Raw genomic sequence first — 20,808 nt, forward strand, 5'->3', positions numbered from 1 at the left:
TATTTGTGAGAAGATGAAATGTGTTAGCCTTCTAAACGAGATAATTGTTTTTCATATAAAGTCTTAACCAGTCAGTGACCACACCCACGTGAGCACAGACATTATGTCAGCGTCATGGAACGCCCCCTTTTCCCAGAGTGCATAAAACCCACTTCTAGCGAAATTAACATTAGACCAGCGGGACCGACAGCGTGAGCTGGAAGGTACGAAATGGTTAGACACTCCGAAAACTTTCAACAGAGAAGAAGAAAATCTCTATAGACCAGAGAGCATGGAGCTGTAGCTACATGTTGAAATGGTTAGCAATTTAAATAGCTACCACTCTATAGACCAGTTACGTGCAGCGCAAGCTGAATACGTTATAAATGGTTAAGAAATCTACAAAACTAAAGACTACACATTCACAGTCTGCAGCTGTATATGTAAAATAGTCTAGGAAACTTGACCGAAGACGAGAGAAGAACATTTCCCTATCAAACGACCATTGGTATGTCTGATGTATCCATTATAACAGACACTCCAAGAAATCTGAGAAGCTCCAACTACACAAAACATTGTGACTTTTGGGGAACACAACCAGAGACTTCTGACAAATTACTCTCCACAGAAAATGGACCGAGCAATTTCAACAGAGAGAGACGACAAGACATACAAGCGTAAATATGTACATTGCAATTATTTTCGAATGAGCGGCCATTTATGTGCAAAGTATTAGCATTTCCAAGAGCATAGTTATCAACTGTATGTAGTGGGTCCATTCTGTCTTTCCCACTCTTTATCTGTCCACACCCCTTTCCATTGTCTACCAAGCCATCATATCGGTTTAGTCCACTAGTGACTTTTCATTGCATTTTGTAGTAATCAATGTGTAAGCTATTCTGTTTGTGTTTATGTAATTCTGTGTGATTAGTTAGTTAGAAAATAAATATTTTAGCCAATTTGTATATCGCTGATTCATCATTTATGCTAGGGTTTATGCAGATATCCAAGGATTTTGCAACATTCAGAATGAGACTGATAGAAGGTAACAATTAATGAATGACTGATTGATGACTGAAATGTAAGAGATCTTTATATCTGTAAGAGTTAATTTGTAAAACGATAACTTGTTAAATAAACTTTTTCCGTGGTGCCCCAAGATTGCTAATGAGTTAACTGTTACAGGATTAATGTAATCATCGTAATAATTAAACATAGTTCATCGATGTGATAAAATAATCGTCATCACATTAATGATGAAGGCACGACAGCAGTCAAGCATCGATTATCATGTAACTAGAATAAGACCTATTTATTGGACAGGAGCATCAAGCTCATACCGTGCATTTTTACCACCCTGTGAAGTTCATTAACTTATTTTATCTGTAGCCTAATAAACTGCATGGTTTCCCAAGTCGTAGTGGGAGGACCACACACCATATCATCACGTGACTCCAAGTTTACTTCGATATGATGGTTATTATATCAATATGTGCTCATAAATGCGTTTCCACCGCAATTTCTCGCATCATTAATTTTAGACACAAAAAGATCCCATCATGTCGAACGAACAAATTATCTGTCGGCATTTATAAAATTGTATCGAAACATCCTGTTTCCATCACAGCTGTCGTAACCTTTTTTTATATGGTATGACTTTACTTGCATAAAAACTGTGGATGGAAACGTTGTTACTGATGAAAAGTGACAGCCTTGTCCTGTTGTTTCACGCATGTGTTTTATAATGATGAAATGAAGATGTCTGTAATGTTATGTTGAACCTTCTCCAAAGTATTCTAAAATAAATGTTACAATAGTGAGGGCAACAGATTTATAGAAAAGCTGAAGGGTTACCATAGTAATCAAAGTTATTCTACTAGTAAAATGTAATGTTTTGTGCAATAAAATTACTGTACTTTACGTTATGAAATTAAATACACAAAATCGACTCTGTGCTGACTGACTTAGTTATTTTTTATTCATTGCCTGGACTGAGCTTCCCTTATCTCAGTGGAACCATACAACTCTATGCACAAAAATGTTGACCAAAACTAATTGACCAAAAACGAAGTAAATGTGTTTTTGTCAAAATGTCTGTGTCAATTGTTAACCATAGTCCTTGTGCATAGAGTTATCTTTTTTTTTTTTACTTCGAAATCAATGGATTTTGTTTGGCATACATTCTAAAGTGAAAAGTCTGAGTCTCAGCGTTATTATGTTACTGTGGAATTGCCCTTTACAGTCACCAGGGCTCTGTTCAGTACGTTTTTACGTTCTGGAATGTTCAATTGAACAGATGGTGCTGTACTCAACCAGTTACAAAATGGGGAGGGCTTGTGGGTTGGGGAACACTGTCAGCATGGCCATTCCCTTTTAAATATGTCACTCATTGTTTCAAGCCACACCCACCAAATGGGAGCAAACGAACCTCAGTCTATTCAAGTACTTACAAGAACGTTTTGAGGAAACGTGTTGTTCAGTACAAACCATTCTGCAACATAGCAAACGTTCAAGCGAACTGAACGCACCTCAGAAGTTGCTGGCGGGAGAGACTGAACCTCTGAAACAGCTGGCCACAAATCATGGCCCCGGATCAGGACCCTGAATCAGGAGCCGTCGCTGTTCCTTCCCGAGTCGGAACCAGGAATGACCCACTAGGGACAGAGACTCCACCACACAGAACACAACCAGTGGACAGGTGGACTGAACAACAGTCCTGGTGGTCATCAGAGAGACAGAGGCTCCAGTCAGAGATCCAGTCGGCAGCCCAGACCCTTCTCTTCACAGTCTCAGTGCAGAGATGGAGAAGGGCCTGGGGCTGATAGAGAGACCTTCCTGTTCCTATGATACAACCACCACAGTATCCATGATCACCCTGGGCTTCAGCCTTCACAGGGAGTGATGGAAGACAACCCTGGTGGTAATCTTTCTTCATGGTCTCATTTAATGCCTGGTGACTGGGTTCATAGAAAGTCTGGACCTGGGTCTAGCCTTCCTCAGTTACCCCATGGTTACCCCACGAATACAGACATGGTCACGATGGGGGTTCACCATGAGAGGTACCTAGCCTATAAGAAAATAAAGGAGAGCCGCTAGTAGCTCAGATGCAAAAATATTTATGTCCAACCTTTCGACAGACATGCTGTCTTCATCAGGGTGTCTAGCCTATAACACAGCACACAATCCCAACAATACCCAAACAATGGCTAGAGGTCAAAGAGGGAGCTCAAACACTAACCACCTGAGGGTGATGGCTCCTGCTTCTACCGCCTCTGTCATTGGGTCACAATGTGGAAGGCTGAGCATTAGGACTGACGCTGACAAGCCGTACGCCTGCCCTACATGTGGGAAGTGTTTCGCTGAAACGAACTATGTGAAGGAGCACCAGACCGTTCACACCAAGGAGAGGCCCTTCTGCAACGTAGAACGGCTCTTGTAACAGGCAGTAGAAGCAGGAGCCACAAACCTCAGGTGGTTAGTATTTGAGCTCCCTCCTGGACCTCTAGCCATTGTTTGGGTGTTGTTGGGATTGTGTGCTGTGTTATGGGCTTTAAAAGGGTATTAAAAAAGAGATATAATTGATATTCATGCTCCACGAGGTGAGGCCAAATGTAAGATTAGACCAATTATGATAGATGTGGGGCAGAAGAGGTGGGACTCAGAACCCAAGGCCCAGCATTTATATGCCCGCCAAAGGTGGACCAAGATTCAAGGGTCTGATTATGAAGGAAGAGGTGGTGGTTGCGTTTAGGACATTGTACAGCGAACTCATCATTATGTCTGGTTGGCAAGTATGAAAATGGTTTGTGTACAGAGTGTATGGTTGATGAAGCAGTAATGCATGTTTTTTTTTTTTTACCGTTATTTTACCAGGTAAGTTGACTGAGAACACGTTCTCATTTGCAGCAACGACCTGGGGAATAGTTACAGGGGAGAGGAGGGGAATGAATGAGCCAATTGTAAACTGGGGATTATTAGGTGACCGTGATGGTTGAGGGCCAGATTGGGAATTTAGCCAGGACACCGGGGTTAACACCCCTACTCTTACGATAAGTGCCATGGGATCTTTAATGACCTCAGAGAGTCAGGACACCCGTTTAACGTCCCATCCGAAAGACGGCACCCTACACAGAGCAGTGTCCCCAATCACTGCCCTGGGGCATTGGGATCTTTGTTTAGACCAGAGGAAAGAGTGCCTCCTACTGGCCCTCCAACACCACTTCCAGCAGCACCTGGTCTCCCATCCAGGGACTGACCAGGACCAACCCTGCTTAGCTTCAGAAGCAAGCCAGCAGTGGTATGCAGGGTGGTATGCTGCTGGCCCATGTGTTGATGGATTGTTGTAAGTACAGGGCTCTTTTTATTTTCTTAGTAATACAGGATTCGATAGGAAGGTTTCGTTTCTCTTAATGTTCGTTTCTTTATTCGTTTAGTCTATTCATTTAGCTGTGCTTGACTACACATTCCAGTACAGTAGAGGCGGCATGCACCTCTGACGTTTGAGGACCGCCGTAATATTATAGAAGAAGAAGTAAACGGAAGTCAAGCGACCAAATACAAATTCCACGTTAGCGTTCTTGTTTAGACGTTTAACAACACCCTAGACTGAAAAAAAATACTAATTGAACTACACCGCATTACATACTTACCTCAGGTAGTGTTTAATTTGCGTTGGAGACTGTACTTGGTTGATAGATGTTATCTAGGTAACGCTAGCTAGCTGCTTAGCTAACAATGGCTAACTGTATGGTTTTTCACACTCAAATAGCCTCCGTCATGGAGGTGCTAGCTAATGCAGCCGTGGCAGAAATCTGTAAACTCGTAGACGACGACTATGCAGTGTTTCGTTTGGAAATAACTCAAAGCCAGAAAGAAAACRGGGCATTGCGGAGGAAACTACAGCTACTGGAACTAAAGGTGGCACGGGAGCGGGCAGAGAGGACAATACGAGAGCGCGTCCTCGCCAGTCGTCCCAGTAGTGTCAAGATCGTTGACCGATACAGAGGAATGGCAAGAGGTACGTTTTGCAGAAGGCTTAGGCTGCGCGGCCTGTCGACGTTCATATCTCAGTGCCTGTCGCCCCGTTCCCTTCTGCACGTGTGTTAGAATTGGGTCTTGTTAAGCAGGATAGTAACTCTTGCGCGAAGACACTATCATATTCTAACCAGATTCTTGATTTACTGCCTTTCCTATTATCTACTCAATGAAAGCAATGTGATGCATGTTACATAATAATACATCGATCAGTAAATAGTATATCAAGAATTTGATTAGTTATCTTACATCCTTGTAAATTCTAGACGATGTTTGATAAATATACCGTTGAGCATTGACAGTAGCTAACCTACGCCTATTTTCTCCCAACCTCACACTCAGGTGGACATCTCACTGGAGGCCACAGGAGCTTTGTGAAGCCAGCTGGTCACAACACATGGAGCGATGGCCAACCAATCACTGACGAGGGCACTGGAACCTCAATTCAGAACATTATTGTGATAGAGGTCAGTGTAATAGAGAGCAATATTAAAGGCGCATTTTTGTAGGCACTAACGGAGGCTAACTCCGCCATGGCTCGTTGGCCAAAGCTTATGGGGAAATTATTATTAGTTTTTTTTTTATAAATGCCGAAAATAAGGTCTGGTGAACGCAGGCTTAGGAGATCTTATACGTTGTGTTATATGAAAATCATCAGCTAACATAACTTTGTGAATTTTGAAGCATTTATGTAATCAAAACAAGTGAAAAGATGTGCTAACACGTAGAAAATAAAACTACATCTGCCTTTGAAGTCTCGCTAACAGATTTAGCTTACCTTATCAAACGGACCCAAAGTTAATTTATTACAACATCGTTCTCAAAACTATAACCTTCCCGCTGTAGAGATATGGTTGCAGCCTGAAGAAAAATAATATACCATCCTTGCGTTTTCGTTCGATCTGGTAAAGGCCTCCACAGGCTGTATGATTTTAGCCGTCTTATGTGGGCAAATTATTAGGTCGTAAACGATTATAGGAAGTCTTGGCTTGTTCAGTGTGACCGTTTAGGTCGGCCGATTAAGTACTACTACGTGCGTTCGTAGACTCTGACAAAGTTTTGTCAGGTTTAGAAATGTTTAGCCTTTATCGTGTAGAGTGGCTGGTGTTAAGAGCTGATCCGGGGGACTGGCCCATAAGAACACAATATAATAGTTTGATTTAAACGGTTACATGCTTTGCAAGAAGAACGATTTCCCCAATAATCTTTTTCATGACACATCTGAAATCAGGCTACCTGGTGCGATTCTGTGCATTTATCAAAATCCCCAATCAAAATAAACATTCTACCACAGCATCCATGTTATTTTGGGTAAGCCTATTTGATTCTGAGTTCGGACATATAAAGTTTGTACGTGAAAACTATTTCTAAAATGCATACTTTTCCGTTTTTCCGAACTCACTTCACTCGTACATAAGCATAGAGTGAGACTTGCGCTGCTGGTGCAGGCACATGCGTAGATCAAATACACCGCTGTAGTCGCAGAATGTGACGACCGAAATTATCCATATTATACAATCTGGCCAGGTTAATATCAAGATGTTGGTAACATGTAGGTCCGTTTTTGGGTTGCATTCCAAAAATTCAGCCGCACAAATGTACGTAGAGCTACGTAGAAAGCTATAAAAAAAAAAAGCTAACTAGAATGTTGGTGGACTGTAGCTTAGACTAGTTTACGTAGTCGGCGTAGAGATGTAAAACAAACACACAAAAAACGGATTTATGTTGTAGTTCAATTTTTATGACCGTTAGGGACTCGTTAGCAACTTACATATTTTGAGCACATAAAGGCTTCATAATATCAGTCAGTTAACATTACATTTATCTCATAGAACAAAACCTATAAGATCTCCGAAGCCTTGTGTTAACCTCAGCTCTTACTTTTGGCTTATACCCCAAACCTGATGATTTCCCCCCAGAGGAATGCCCAACGAACCAGAGGTAGAAAATGCTAACTCATAAAAAATTTTGGGGACTACAAGCTGGCGAGCTCAATAGTATTGCATAAAAAAACAGTCTCTTCAGTCACTCCTTAATCTTTTTAACTGATGCGAAGTGAGATTTCACTTGGAACTAACTTCAACTTTAAACAATAATGTTTACTCTCTCTTTCATGTAGGCTATTTTTGCTTTGATTTAATCAGCAGCTCTATTTTCCCATGTGTGCTGTTATTCATTAATATGTGTTGGATGCGGTCTCACGATCTGCAAATGTGAGTTGCGGTTGTTAACAAATGCTATTTGTTGATTATTAGGAATACAGTAATACTTCTGGCATTTCTGGAAAGCTCCAATTCTCCGCTTTAAGGAAACCACTTATTTACCCCCATGACAGTTATGATGGGGAGTAAAATCAGAGCTGTAAATTGTTTACCCTGTAGCCAAGGCTTTATAGTATATGGTTAAGTATGGCTGGCATTGGTTACAATATGCCACAATATCACTGTTGCCAGCTATGGTATAAGAGGGGATAGTAGAACTAGATGTACAAGGCTATCTGAATGTGCACATGATGGAAGTTAGACGTTGCCTAAATATTTTATTATTTAATAGAAAATAATGCACTGACTTACGTGACTAAAATGTCTGTGAATAAGGAAGTGGAAGCTATTATGAGCATGATGGAAGTTAAGTTAGAGGTTTGTATGACCTGTTCAGTAAAACAAAATAACTACAATGATTAAAATGATTGTGACTATAACTAGACTAAAATTGACGAGAGTTGTAGTCAACTGATAATAACTAAAACTAAGAAGGATGAAATTACTAAAATGGGTATTTTAGTCATAAAAACTCAACCTAAAATAGGTGACAAAATGAACACTGCAGCCATCGATCTCTGTGCTCCCCAAAGTCACCCTTCAGGCTAGTAGGTTAGCCTAGATGTTTGACGAAATCACCATTTCAGTAGTTCATCAAAGTAGAGAAGCCATACTTTTAAGACTGCTAAATAAAAACGTTCAATCAATGAACTTATTGTCATGTAGAGATACCTAAGCAACTGCATTCTCGTGTCTCTCTATCGCTCTTCCTCTCCATGTCTGTCTGCCAGCCCCACTGGCAAGAACCAATGAGAACAGGCAGATGAAGATGCAATTGATTCTGGTCATTGTAGTTAATTACCACATTTTCTATGCTTAACTATGATGAGTTGGGCAACATATCCCAGAGAGAGATCTCTCTTGAAAAACGGCACAAACGGCACGTTGAGAGCAACAACAAACCAACAACAAACTAAATGGAATTCAAATAATTGAGTCCATCAATTAGTTATTTAAAAACCAACATTTCGGTAAATAACTCAGCATCACAACAAGCTCTTATTTAATCTGAATAAATGATGACCAAACTACAACTGAGATTTACCAATTAGAAACAATTTGAATATCAAACTCACAAAAATGATAATTATACAATTACTAACTGTGATGGTAATTGTGATTGTAGCCATTTGGAGAACCAGGAAGAAAAAAAAGAATTATGACGGTGATACCACCACACATAATATAATTGAAAAGCCCAGACTGTCTTCTCAAAGGTACAACATGACCTGACACAGGTCCTGACACATGTATGGCCTTAATTAGAGATACAGATCAAAAAGGAATGTCCATTAGAGAGGGCAAATTAAGGAGGATAGGGGATAGGGGAGCTTGTGAGACTTCTCTACGACGTTGTTATCCAATTCAAGTCATGTACCAATAATAAGCTCCTCTCTTCTTGTCAGTCTGTAGATGCAGATGCTGCAGGGCCCGGAGGATCGCCTCTGGTCAAGCAGGAGAAGTCTGAAGGAGAGGAGGACCCAAGGCACAACAGAGACATCCAAACTGGAACAGCGGCTGGAGCAGCAGCAGCACCCACTATAGCCACGGAGGAACCCACCACTGCTCCAGCGCAGCCCAGGACCCGACACAGCATCACGGAGGTCAGTGGAACGCCGAACGCCGTCCTCAAGTCAGAGACAGACACGGAGACATTAACTGTAACACGCAGGCTCTTACCCACAGAATCTGACCACAGATCAGACCCAGACAGACTGGGGCTGGGGAGAATGGGCTGTCCTCCTGCTCCCAGTTCAGATTACTTACCAGTATTTCACCAGACCCAGAGGACAGTTCATTCCCGTGGAGCTGGTGAAGGAGACACATTAGACACTGGCAGTGATGATCTGTCTTCCTCTTACGCTACAGAGATGGAACCTGGCAACATATCCTTGGGTTTAGAGACACAGACTGATCTGTCTAGAGGGTACTGGAGCCAGTACAGTAGTAGTGTGTACTCTGAAGGGTGCCTAGATAAGAAAGGGGAGGGTCTGGTCATAGATGTGAAAGTGGAGGGTGATGCCCCTCCCATATGGAATGCAGATAGTCACCTAGGAGATGGACACTCACAGGGCAGAGAATTCTTAGATTACAGGGGAAGCATAGAGACAAATCCAAATGTCGCAACCCACTCCCCTTTACACGCGTTCAGGGATCGCGACCCAAAGTCCACGTCGATGGGGCTTTCTGATTCACATGGCCCCGTCCTTTTCGATCAGGTATTGAACTCAAACGACAGGGCTAGAGCCCAGGCTCGGGCAGGAGGAGAAACATCAGGCAATACTAAAGAGAAGCGGTTCCTCTGCATGTTCTGTAACAAAGGCTTCAGCTGTCCCCAGAAGGTGGAGAGGCACCAGAGGATCCACACAGGTGAGAAACCCTACAGCTGCCCCCAGTGTGAGAAAAGGTTCTCCCGCCAGGACCACTTGAAGTTGCACCACAAGGTCCACACAGGGGAGAAACCCTATAGCTGCCCCCAGTGTCACATGCGCTTTACCCAGGCTGGCAACCTGAAGATGCACCTGAAGGTCCACACGGGAGAGAGGCCATTCGCCTGTACGCACTGCGGGAAGAAGTTCTCAGAGAGGAGATACCTCAGGATACACCAGCAGAAAAACCATTCCACTCTAACATAGAAAGTAACCATTCCACTCGATAGCTTCTGGCGTTTAGATCAAACCCTGCATTAAAGACAAATATTAATTAACATTGTTGTCAACAGAAATTATGCATTTGGAATAACCAGAGTAACAGATTTCAGTGTTGAATATTCCTGGGCAGAATATTCCATCCAGACATTGTGATATACACTGAATGTATAAAACATTAGGAACACCTTCTCTTTCTATGACAGACTGACCAGGTGAATCCAGGTGAAAGCTATGATCCCTTATTGATGTCACCTGTTAAATCAACTTCAGTCTGTAAATGAAGGGGAGGAAGCAGGTTAAAGAAGGATTTTAAAGCCTTGAGACAATTTAGACATGGATAGTGTATGTGTGCCAATTAGAGGGTGACTGAGCAAGACAGACTAAAGTGCCTTTGAATGGGGTATGGTAGTAGGTGCCAGGCGTACTGGTTTGAGTGTGTCAAGAACCGCAATGCTGCTGGGTGTTTCACTCAACAGTTTCCTGTGTGTATCAAGAATGGTCCACCACCCAAAGGACATCCAGCCAACTTGACACAACTTTGGAAGCATTGGAGTCAACATGGGCCAGCATCTCTGTGGAACGCTTTCGACATCTTGTTGAGTCCATGTCCTGACGAATTGAGGCTGTTCTGGGTGCAACTCAGTATTAGGAAAGTGTTCCTTATGTTTTGTACACATAACGCACATCCACACCTGAAAAGTCTGTTTCATATTGTGTTTGTACTGTGTAGGATATATGATGTTCACAAATGAACCCAAAACACTTTTAATGAGAAAATGAATAGTTTCTTTGTGTATGTGTGGTTTTCATATGGTATATTTAACACTTGTTTATGTTTAACCCCTTCCACCCGTGGAAATTGGTCAATATGGATAGGGCCAAATTGAAATTTCTAACAGAAGAACTATTAAAAGCATATGCATTACCATGGTAGAAATTGAAGGAGAACACTTTAGAGTTGATGGGGAAATTATTTGACCAAAGGTGAAGACACAACAGTTCACCTGACAAGACTGAATCCAAACAGTACACTGTTGATTTTATGTGCATTGGACATTTACTGTACTTTTCATGGCGTTTGTCGATAACAAAATCTGAAAATACTCTGGAAACATTCAGTAACATAATAAGAATACTCATTGTAATTTTGGAGTAGGAGCAAGATAAGTAACAAAAATGGTTTGAGTGAGAGGTCTAACTGGTTTTAAAGAAGTGTGCTTTGTTCCGAAGTAATTTCAATGCACTTTTATGACATTATGGCTTATTTGAGCTCTGCTAGCATTGCCATTGAGGAACTGAAGCAAGCACACTTGCAGTTTTTTGTTTGGAACACAACCCTGCGTCCCCACCATCACACAATTTGAGACCTTGGGACTATAAAGGTTCTCACATTTTGGTCAAAAATGTGTTATTCACATAGTTGCTCTTTAGGTGGTCCTTCACATGTGTGATGTCAGAATTGTGATAAAGAAAAGGTGATATCTTTGCAAACATCTTTGAATCACACAATGATGTGCTGTCAATAAAACATAATTGTATGTATGATGATTCACTTATTGAGTCATGAAAGACACCAAAAAACAGTTCTGGGATTTATGAAAAATAATCCAAACATTTTGCAGATAGAACCTTATAGGGCCAAGTCATTGATTATTCATATCATAGGTTCTGGTCCTCTCTTTCAATTAATTACTTTTTCAGAAGAATGGCCATAATTTAAGCTGTTTACAAATAAATACAGGTAGGTGCCTTAGAGCATGTTTAACTTCGGGATCGGTGTCCTGTCTACGGGACGATTGAGCTAACGTAGGCTCATGAGATTGTAAGTGACAAAACATTTCCCCCAGGACATAGACATATCTGATATTGTCAGAAAGCTTAAATTCTTGTTCATCTAACTGCACTGTCCAAATTACAGTAGCTATTAAAGTGAAAGAATACCATGCTATTGTTTGAGAGTGCACCATTTTGAACGAAGTTATTAATAAACAAATTAGGCACATTTGGGCAGTCTTGATACATTTTTAACAGAAATCAAATGGTTCATTGGATCAGTCTGAAACTTTGCACATACACTGCTGCCATCGAGTGGCCAAAATCTAAATTGCACCTGGGCTGGACTAATACATTATGGCCTTTGTCTTGCATTTCAAAGATGATGGTACAAAAAAATACAAAATAACTTTTTTATTTTACCAGATCTATTGTGTTCCATTCCTTTAACATTTCCACAAACTTCAAAGTGTTTCCTTTCAAATGGTACCAAGAATATGCATATCCTTGCTTCAGGGCCTGAGCTACAGGCAGCTAGATTTGGGTATGTAATTTTAGGTGAAAATTAAAAAAAGGGGGAGGATCTTTAAGAGGTTGTTAAGGCCCATTAGAGGCATTGCTGTTTTTCAATACGAAAACCTCCATGGAAGGGGTATTTCACAAAAATTGCAAAGTTACGAAATGTATTGATAGTTTGACTGTAGTTTGATTGTGGGTGTCAGAGACCCAAAAAACATATCAGTTTCTCATCCAGAGCTAAGCTTTAGCTTTTGCTCGTTCTCCATAGGATATGGTGTATTTGTCACTTTAGTAAACTATCGCTTTAACAAAATGTGTGATGAACATGAATTCATATATTGATGGGATTAGAAAGAATGATATTCTCTTAATTTAGTCATTACATATATGTACTTTTCAAATGAAATATTTGTAACATGCTATGCCTGATATGGCTGAACCCTGATAGAACCTTATGGCTCTGAAATGTCAATCTGTGAATGCACATAGAATGGAGTCATGAGTGTATTCAAGTGCGTGTTCCGCGGCTAATGTTCTTCACAATACGACAAACACAGGCTCATTGTGTTCAGGACAACCCAGGGTTTAACGCATGTCATCCTTGTAACTGTGGATCAAACATGGTGATCATAAACGTTTATACTCTAAATTACATGTTTTCAAAAATGGAAATGTGAAGTGCACATTTGGACACAGGTGTGTGGTTTGCTCGTATGACATCAGTGGTAGTTATTATAATCCTCAACGTCTCATCTTTCTGAACACATTGACTCAATTCCCAGCATCCCCCTCACTCAGACAACAACAAATGTGCTAAAGTAACCCAATTAACAGGTGGGATGGGGACATCTTGTTGCGCAGTGCTCAAGTTTATAACGGATGTCAGTCAAATCTCATACAGTGATGGGAAGCGGAGCTCTGCCGTCATATATAGCATGTTACTGTACAGCCACTGCATTCCAATTTAGGCGCTTATCAATGACAAAATCATGTATTTTCAACCCGTACACGGAATGACGGGCTGTGAGTGGAAAGGGTTAATAAACACAAAATGGGACTTTTCATTCTAAGACTTTCAGTGAGACTCTTTAGTATACATCACATCTGATCTCACCCTATTCTGCAAACACCTGACAGTGCTTTATAACCAATATACACTTACTAAATATACCTACACATACCCACACACTAACAAACACCTACTGTACTTGTCAAAATAGTTTAGTCAGGTTTGTCAGATTTTTTTGTTTATCATAGCTGACTTGTTATTGCCCACATCATATTTATGTACACCATGATGGGTTTAACAACAATTAAGTAATTCTGTAACTACAGTGGGGATGGGTAAACACACCATGTTGAAAGTCCATGCCTTTCAATCATCAAACCATCAATACTGCATTATGTACATTTTTGGGCGACCCCACCAAATTCACATAGAAATGACAGTTATAGATCTGTCATTCTTATTGAAAGCAAGTCTAATAAGCGGTAGATCTGTTCTATGTGCACTATTTTTATGCTTCGCGTTCAAAAGTTAAATTTTTGCGTCTTTAACTTTCGGTTTTGTACACCAGCTGGAAATCATTTTTGATTATTGACAAGATATTTCACAGAGGTTTAGATGGTACAACGATTCCCTACACTTAGATAGGGTTGGGCGGTATCCACATTTTCATATTGTCATACTGTCCTCTCAACCCAGGAAACAAACAAATAAAAGCCCATTGGGTGTCTTACCACAATTCTCACAAAATTGTCACAATTAATAGCAAATTTCCATGGAGGCTGATAGCTGAATATGTTAACAAGCGCAAACGAAAATAAACGAATTGCAAAGACAGGCAATCCAGCTCATGAAGTTAAACATACCGATATTTTATATTTTTTATTGTTTGGACATTTACAAGTAAATGTGAATGAGAGACATTGTGCAAATGAACAAAGTTTTGATACATACAGTACTGGCTCTCAAGCAGCATGTCTACAACTGTGTATGTGTGGAGTCTGTAGTCGCTAGGGCAACGGGCCTGCCTGCTATGAGAAGAGAGAAATGCAAGGAAATCAAGATAAGTGGCATCTGTACAGATAACTAATCCAAATGGCTTTGACTTCTCAAACACGACAGAAAGCTAACACAATATGATGCCCCACCACCTTATTAAAACAGACACTGACTTAGCAAGTTAAACTAGGGGTCGTGTTAACGCAAAATTCCGTTTTTCTTTACGCAGGGAAAAAAACAACGCATAAGAAATATCTTGCTGCGTTTTATAAACGCAGATCTAAAATGCTTCTTATTGTAATTTGTGCTCGGCATCAGAGCAATTTTGTACTTCAGTTGCAACTCCTCTTGAATGAGAATTCACGAACAGGCAGACAGTACTCAGACTGATGTGTAGCTTTTTTTCTCCGGTACATTTCTTGGTGTAGCCAGCCTATTTTCGATGGTAAAATGCTAGATTCACTTTAAGCAAAATATTAAGACATGTAGCTAGCTACATGTCTTAATATTCTTTCTATGATAGGTCTAAACATTAGAAAGATATTGGCCATCCATCGTTTTTGGTAGAAAAAAAGACTACTTTTTCATTGTAAGTCCATTTACTTGTGTGGCTGCCAGTCAAATAGCGTTGCACTTCTGTTGTCATCTGATGAAAATTAAGCTATTTTCTGCCGAATGTCTTGCTCTAATGTATTTTCTGTTTAGAAAACCATAATTGCACGTCCCTGATCACTCTCTTGATGCAACAAAAAAACTCCCAGTTACCTTTAAATATAAAACGCGACCCATGTCAATACACAGCTGGACTTACCTGCTCCCGCTTTTTCCTGTTGTGCTATTTACAAACAAACACGTGACTGGCTCAACTGTGCTGGGGACCTAAGTAAGCTTCGTGTTGATGACATGTTTCTTCAATAAAAGATCCCTGAAATTTTCCATATGCACAAAAAAACGTAATTCTCTCAAATGTGCATACATTTCTTTACATCCCTGTTAGTGAGCATTTCTCCCTTGCCAAGATATTCCATCCACCTGACAGATGTGGAATATCAATAAGCTGATTAAACAGCATGTTCATTACACAGGTGCACCTTGTGCTGGGGACAAAAGGCCACTCTTAAATGTGATTGCAGGAATGTCCATTAAAGCGGTTGCCAGAGAATTGAATGTTCATTTCTCTACTATCAGCCACCTCCATTTGAGAAAATTTGCCACTACGTCCAACCGGCCTCACAACCGCAGACCATGTGTAACCACGCCAGCCCAGGACCTCCACATCTGGCTTCTTCACCTGAGGGATCGTCTGAGACCAGCCACCTGGACAACTTATGAAACTGGGTTTGCACCAGTGTTTCTGCAAAAACTGTCAAACCGTTTCAGGGAAGCTCATCTGCTCATCGTCCTCACCAGGGTCTTAACCTGACTGCAGTTCGGCGTCATAACCAACTTTAGTGGGCAAATGCTCACCTTTGATGGCCACTGGCACGCTGGAGAAGTTTGCTCTTCACGCATGAATCCCGGTTTCAACTGTACTGGGCAGATGGCATCGTGTGGGCGAGCGGTTTGCTGATGTCAACGTTCTGAACGGAGTGCCTCATGATAGTTATGGCATGGGCAGGCATAAGCTACATACAATGAACACAATTGCATTTTATCAATGGCAATTTGAATGCACAGAGATGCCGTGACGAGATCGTGAGGCCCATTGTCGTGCCATTCATCCGCCTCCATCACCTCATGTTTCAGCATGATAATGCACAGCCCCATGTCTCAAGGATCTGTACACAGTTCCTGTTCTTTCCCAGTTCTTCCATGGCCTGCATACTCACCAGACATGTCACCCATTTAGCATGGTTGTGATGCTCTGGATCGACGTGTATGAAAATGTGTTCCAGTTCCCGCCAATATCCAGCAACTTTGCACAGCCATTGAAGAAGAGTGGGACAACATTCCACAGGCCACAATCAACAGCCTGATCAATTCTATGTGAAGGAGATGTCGCGCTGTACGAGGCAAATGGTGGTCACACCAGATACTGACTGGTTTTCTTATCCATGCCCCTACATGTTTTTAAGGTATCTGTGACCAACATATGCATATCTGTATTACCAGCCATGTGAAATCCATAGATTAGGGCCTAATGAATTTATTTCAATTGACTGATTTCCTTATTTGAACTGTAACAACGTAAAATCTTTGAAATTGTTCCATGTTGCGTTTTTATATTTTTGTTCAGTGTACATTTGTATAGTATCAAATCAACTAACATGTTTGCGTAGTACTCATAGCAATCCCTCATTGCCCAATCAGAAGATGCTCATAGCAGGGTGCTCATATCAGATGTCTTGATCCAACATCCTCTCACTCTGTATCTCTTACAGTCAGTAGACAAGGAGGATGGGAAGCCTGATCTGCTGCTGGTCAAAGAGGAGGCAATAGAAGATGGACCAGAGAGCATTGACCTGCTGAGTGGACTAAAGATGGGGGAGCAAGGTGAGGGAGACATACATATAACCTACATACAGTAATAGATCTTCAATGGGAATAGTGATACTCCTGGCTATTGATTTTTATTATATTATTTCTTGATTCATAAAATGAAGTTAATAAAACATGTTTACATACAAAAACACACATTATAATGAATGAACATGACCAGGGCCTGATTTCCCTATAGCGATGGAACTTAGGCGTACAAGTTTTTTTTACAGATGCATCTTTCTTACAACGTCCTAAAATGTAACATGCGTTTCCCAAAACCCCACGCAGAGAGAACGTTCGCTAAGTGTGTTGTTGAGGCACGTGTCGATACTGATAGGATCTAAAAAGAAAGGCAGCGCTGCTGTCGGATCAGCGTTTTCCCTTTCCAATCTTACCTTTAACATTTGAATTATTCCACAATACTGACGACGGATCAGCTCCTAGAGATAGTATCAACTATGGCTACAAATATTGAGGTGGCTTATTCTAATGCGTACCCTATAATAATGCACTAGATCAAGGTTTGGAACATCGTTGCGCACATGTTACACATCATGAAATATATTGAGGCAAAAATGACAGACAGTAGCATACAAATAGCTAAATAAAACTAAACATTCAAAATACAGGTCTCTGTAGCCTATAGGCCTACTGTATTTATTTTAATACAGTCATCTGGTTTTTCATTTGAAGCATCTTTATATCCTTCGCTTGTTATGCAAAGAAATGAGCAACTTTGTATTTGTAGTTTTGTAGTCACTGTCACATTCGTTCTGAAGTTATCGGCTGTCACAGAAAGACCGATAAACATCTTGATTCTGTGTATAAAGTGATGCGGATGGGCAAAAAAAGCGACGAACTTAGCTGTTCTACAAGTGGTCTGAGGCAGTCGTTAAATAACGAGCGTTTTCAAGAGCAACTTTAGTAATGATGGTTTCGGAAACAGATTAACGATGCTCATACGAAGGTTCTAACGATGAACGTAGCCTTAAGATGCTTTTGGGAAACCGGGCCCAGGTAACTAACTCAAAAAAACTCTCTGCCATGTTTTTAAAGTCTATTTTCTAAACGCTTCCTGCAGGTGGTTGGCAGGAGGATAACAGAGAAGACTGGTCGGCCATCTTGGATTCCCAGACCCAGACGGGTGCCAAGGGCCCAGTGGATGACATCACTGAGCAGGCCCGGACCAGAGGCGACATAGTGGAGGTCAGTGGATGGGACAGCATCTTCAACACTGGACTGGGGAACAACACTGTTTACCACAACCAGAAACAGACAGTCGAACACAAAACAACAACCGAACATAGTCTACATGACAACAGACTGGCTGAGACCAGGGCGAGGCGTAGATTTTGTCTGCGGGGACAGGGAGATGTCGGTATGCAGCGGGAGAGAACAGACACAGACTCCGCGAGTGATTCTCCGTCCTGCTCCTATAGTTGTGATTCAGAGAGACTGACGGCGCCTCAGGTTAACCCCCTAACAGGTGCTGCCTTCAGCCTGCCTTCTATAGGATCTATAAACTGGAACATGGACCCTGCGACAACACAGACACTCCCTGGCCTTCGTCCTCCTCACACTCTCCTAATGTTAAACCAGACCTCGGACAATGCCAAAACACTAAATGGCTACACAAGCCCATTGACAAATGATGGTAATAGAGACGGAATCAGTAAAGGTGTCAGCACCAAAGAGAAGTGCTTCCCGTCTTCGTTCTGTGGGAAAGTCTTCAGTTTCCCCGAACAGGTGGACCTCCACCAGAGGATGCACACAGGGGGGAAACCTTTCGGCTGCCACCTGTGCCGGGTCAGTTTTTCAGACTCGTCCAACCTGAAGAGGCACCTGAGGGTCCACACAGGGGAGAAACCGTACAGCTGCCCCCAGTGTGAGAAGAGGTTCTCCCGCCAGCACAATATGAAGATGCACCTGAAGGTCCATACGGGATAGATGTCGTTCGCCTGTACGCACTGCAGGAAGAGGTTTTCAGAGAGGAGCTACCTGAGGACACAACAGAAAATGCACACAGCGCATGTATAGTAATATGTACAGTGCCTTCAGAAGGTTTTCACACCCCTTGATTTTTCCACATTTTGTTGTTACAGCCTGTATTTAAAATTGATTACATTTAGATTTTTTGGTCACTGGCCGACACACAATATCCCATAATTTCAAAGTGTAATTATGTTTTTAGAAATGTTTACAAATTAATAAAAAATGAAAAGCTGAAATATCTTGAGTAAGTATTCAACCCCTTTGTTATGGCAAGCCTAAATAAGGTCAGGAGTAAACATGCGCTTAACAAGTCTCATAATAAATTTAATGGACTCACTCTGTGTGCAGTGATAGTGTTTAACATCATTTTTTATGACTACCTCATCTCTGTACCCCACACATACAATTATCTTTAAGGTCCTTCAATCGAGCAGTGAATTTCAAACAGATTCAACCACCAAGACTAGGGAGGTTTTCCAATGCTTCGCAAAGAAGGGCACCTATTGGTAGATGGGTACAAATAAAAAAAGCAGACATTGAATATCCTTCTGAGCATGGTGAAGTTATGAATTACACATTGAATGATGTATCAATACACCCAGTCACTACAAAGATACAGGCGTCCTTCCTAACTCAGTTTCCGGAGAGGAAGGAAACCACTCGGGGATTTCACCATGAGGCCAATGGTGACTTTAAAATAGTTAGAGTTTAATGGTTGTGATGTGAGAACTGAGGATGGATCAACAACATTGTAGTTACTCCACAATACTAACCTGACTGACAGAGTGAAAAGAAGGAAGCCTAAACATTCCAAAACATACATACTGTTTTCAAATAAATTGACAAAGCAATTAACTTTTTGTCTTGAAAACGAAGTGTTATGTTTGGGGCAAATCCAATAAAACACATTACTGAGTACCACTCTCTATATTTTCAAGCATAGTGCTGGCTACATCATGTTATGGGTATGCTTGTAATTGTTAAGGAACGGGGAGTTTTTCAGGATAAAAAAATAAACGGAATGGAGCTAAGCACAGGCAAAATCCTAGAGGAAAACCTGGTTCAGTCTGCTTTCCACCAGCCACTTGGAGATTAATTCACCTTTCACTAGGACAATAACCTAAAACACAAGGCCAAATCTACACTGGAGTTGCTTACCAAGAAAAAAATAAATGTTCCTGAGTGGCCGAGTTACAGTTTTGACTTAAATCTGCTTAAATCTATGGCAAGACCTGAAAATGGTTGTCTCGCAATGATCAACAATCAATTTGACAGAGCTTGAAGAATAAAAAAATAATAATAATGGGCAAATGTTGCACAATCCAGGTGTGGAAAGCTCTTAGAGACTTACCCAGAAAAACTTACAGCTGTAATCGCTGCCAAAAGTGATTCTAACATGTATTGACTCAGGGGGTTGAATACTTATATAATGTAGAAACAGTATATTAGTGTTTTCTAATTATTTAATTTTTTACTGATGTTTGACAGTGTTTTTAGTAGATCATTGACAAAAAATTACAAATCCATTTTAATCCCACTTTGTAACACAACAATGTGGAAAAATTCAAGGTGTGTGAATACTTTCTGAAGGCACTGTAGTACTTTTTAGTTTGTTTGTAGTTAATTCTGTTGGTTTTGGATGTAGTAGGGAACTGGATGAGGTGAACTGAGGAAAGAATGAGTATGATAAGGCAGAGTAGATGATAAGGTGATGGTTGGTGGTGATGGTGTCTGTAAAAATGCTTCACTGATCAAAAGTGACAACCTGTCATGTTTGATGTTGGTGTTTTATGAGGAAGTGATAGTGCCTTAATTCATGTTTACTTGACATAAAGTAGTGAAGATGTGTGTAATGTTGAATCTTTTCAAAAACTATTCTAAAATGTTTTTGATCAAAGTGAGATTTACCTAAAAAGTCAAGTGTTACCATACTAAGAAAAGTTACTACTTGTCATGTATTGTTTTGTACAATAAAAGTACTGTACACCAGGTTACGTGAATGTGTGACCATTTTGTTCAAATCAAATACAAAATTGACACTGTGCTGACTGAC

General features: G+C 40.9%; 1 protein-coding gene across 2 annotated transcripts; it reads left to right on the top strand.

The window, feature by feature from the left end:
* The first annotated feature begins 4,308 nt into the window (after nucleotides 1-4,308).
* Nucleotides 4,309-20,757, top strand: LOC111958386 (uncharacterized). Of its 2 annotated transcripts, XM_024134838.2 has the most exons (5): nucleotides 4,312-4,996; nucleotides 5,356-5,480; nucleotides 8,741-8,938; nucleotides 16,664-16,775; nucleotides 17,845-20,757. In XM_024134838.2, the coding sequence occupies exons 1-5, from the start codon at nucleotides 4,714-4,716 to the stop codon at nucleotides 18,708-18,710; spliced, it is 1,584 nt and encodes a 527-aa protein (XP_023990606.1). In that variant the 5' UTR covers nucleotides 4,312-4,713; the 3' UTR covers nucleotides 18,711-20,757. The 2 variants fall into 2 exon arrangements, with proteins under 2 accessions (XP_023835409.2, XP_023990606.1); XM_023979641.3 differs by lacking the exons at nucleotides 16,664-16,775; nucleotides 17,845-20,757 and having other exon boundaries at nucleotides 4,309-4,996; nucleotides 8,741-16,655.
* The last annotated feature ends 51 nt before the right edge of the window (nucleotides 20,758-20,808 follow it).

This window comes from Salvelinus sp. IW2-2015, linkage group LG34 (genome assembly GCF_002910315.2).
Source record: "Salvelinus sp. IW2-2015 linkage group LG34, ASM291031v2, whole genome shotgun sequence".
Lineage (NCBI taxonomy): Eukaryota > Metazoa > Chordata > Actinopteri > Salmoniformes > Salmonidae > Salvelinus > Salvelinus sp. IW2-2015.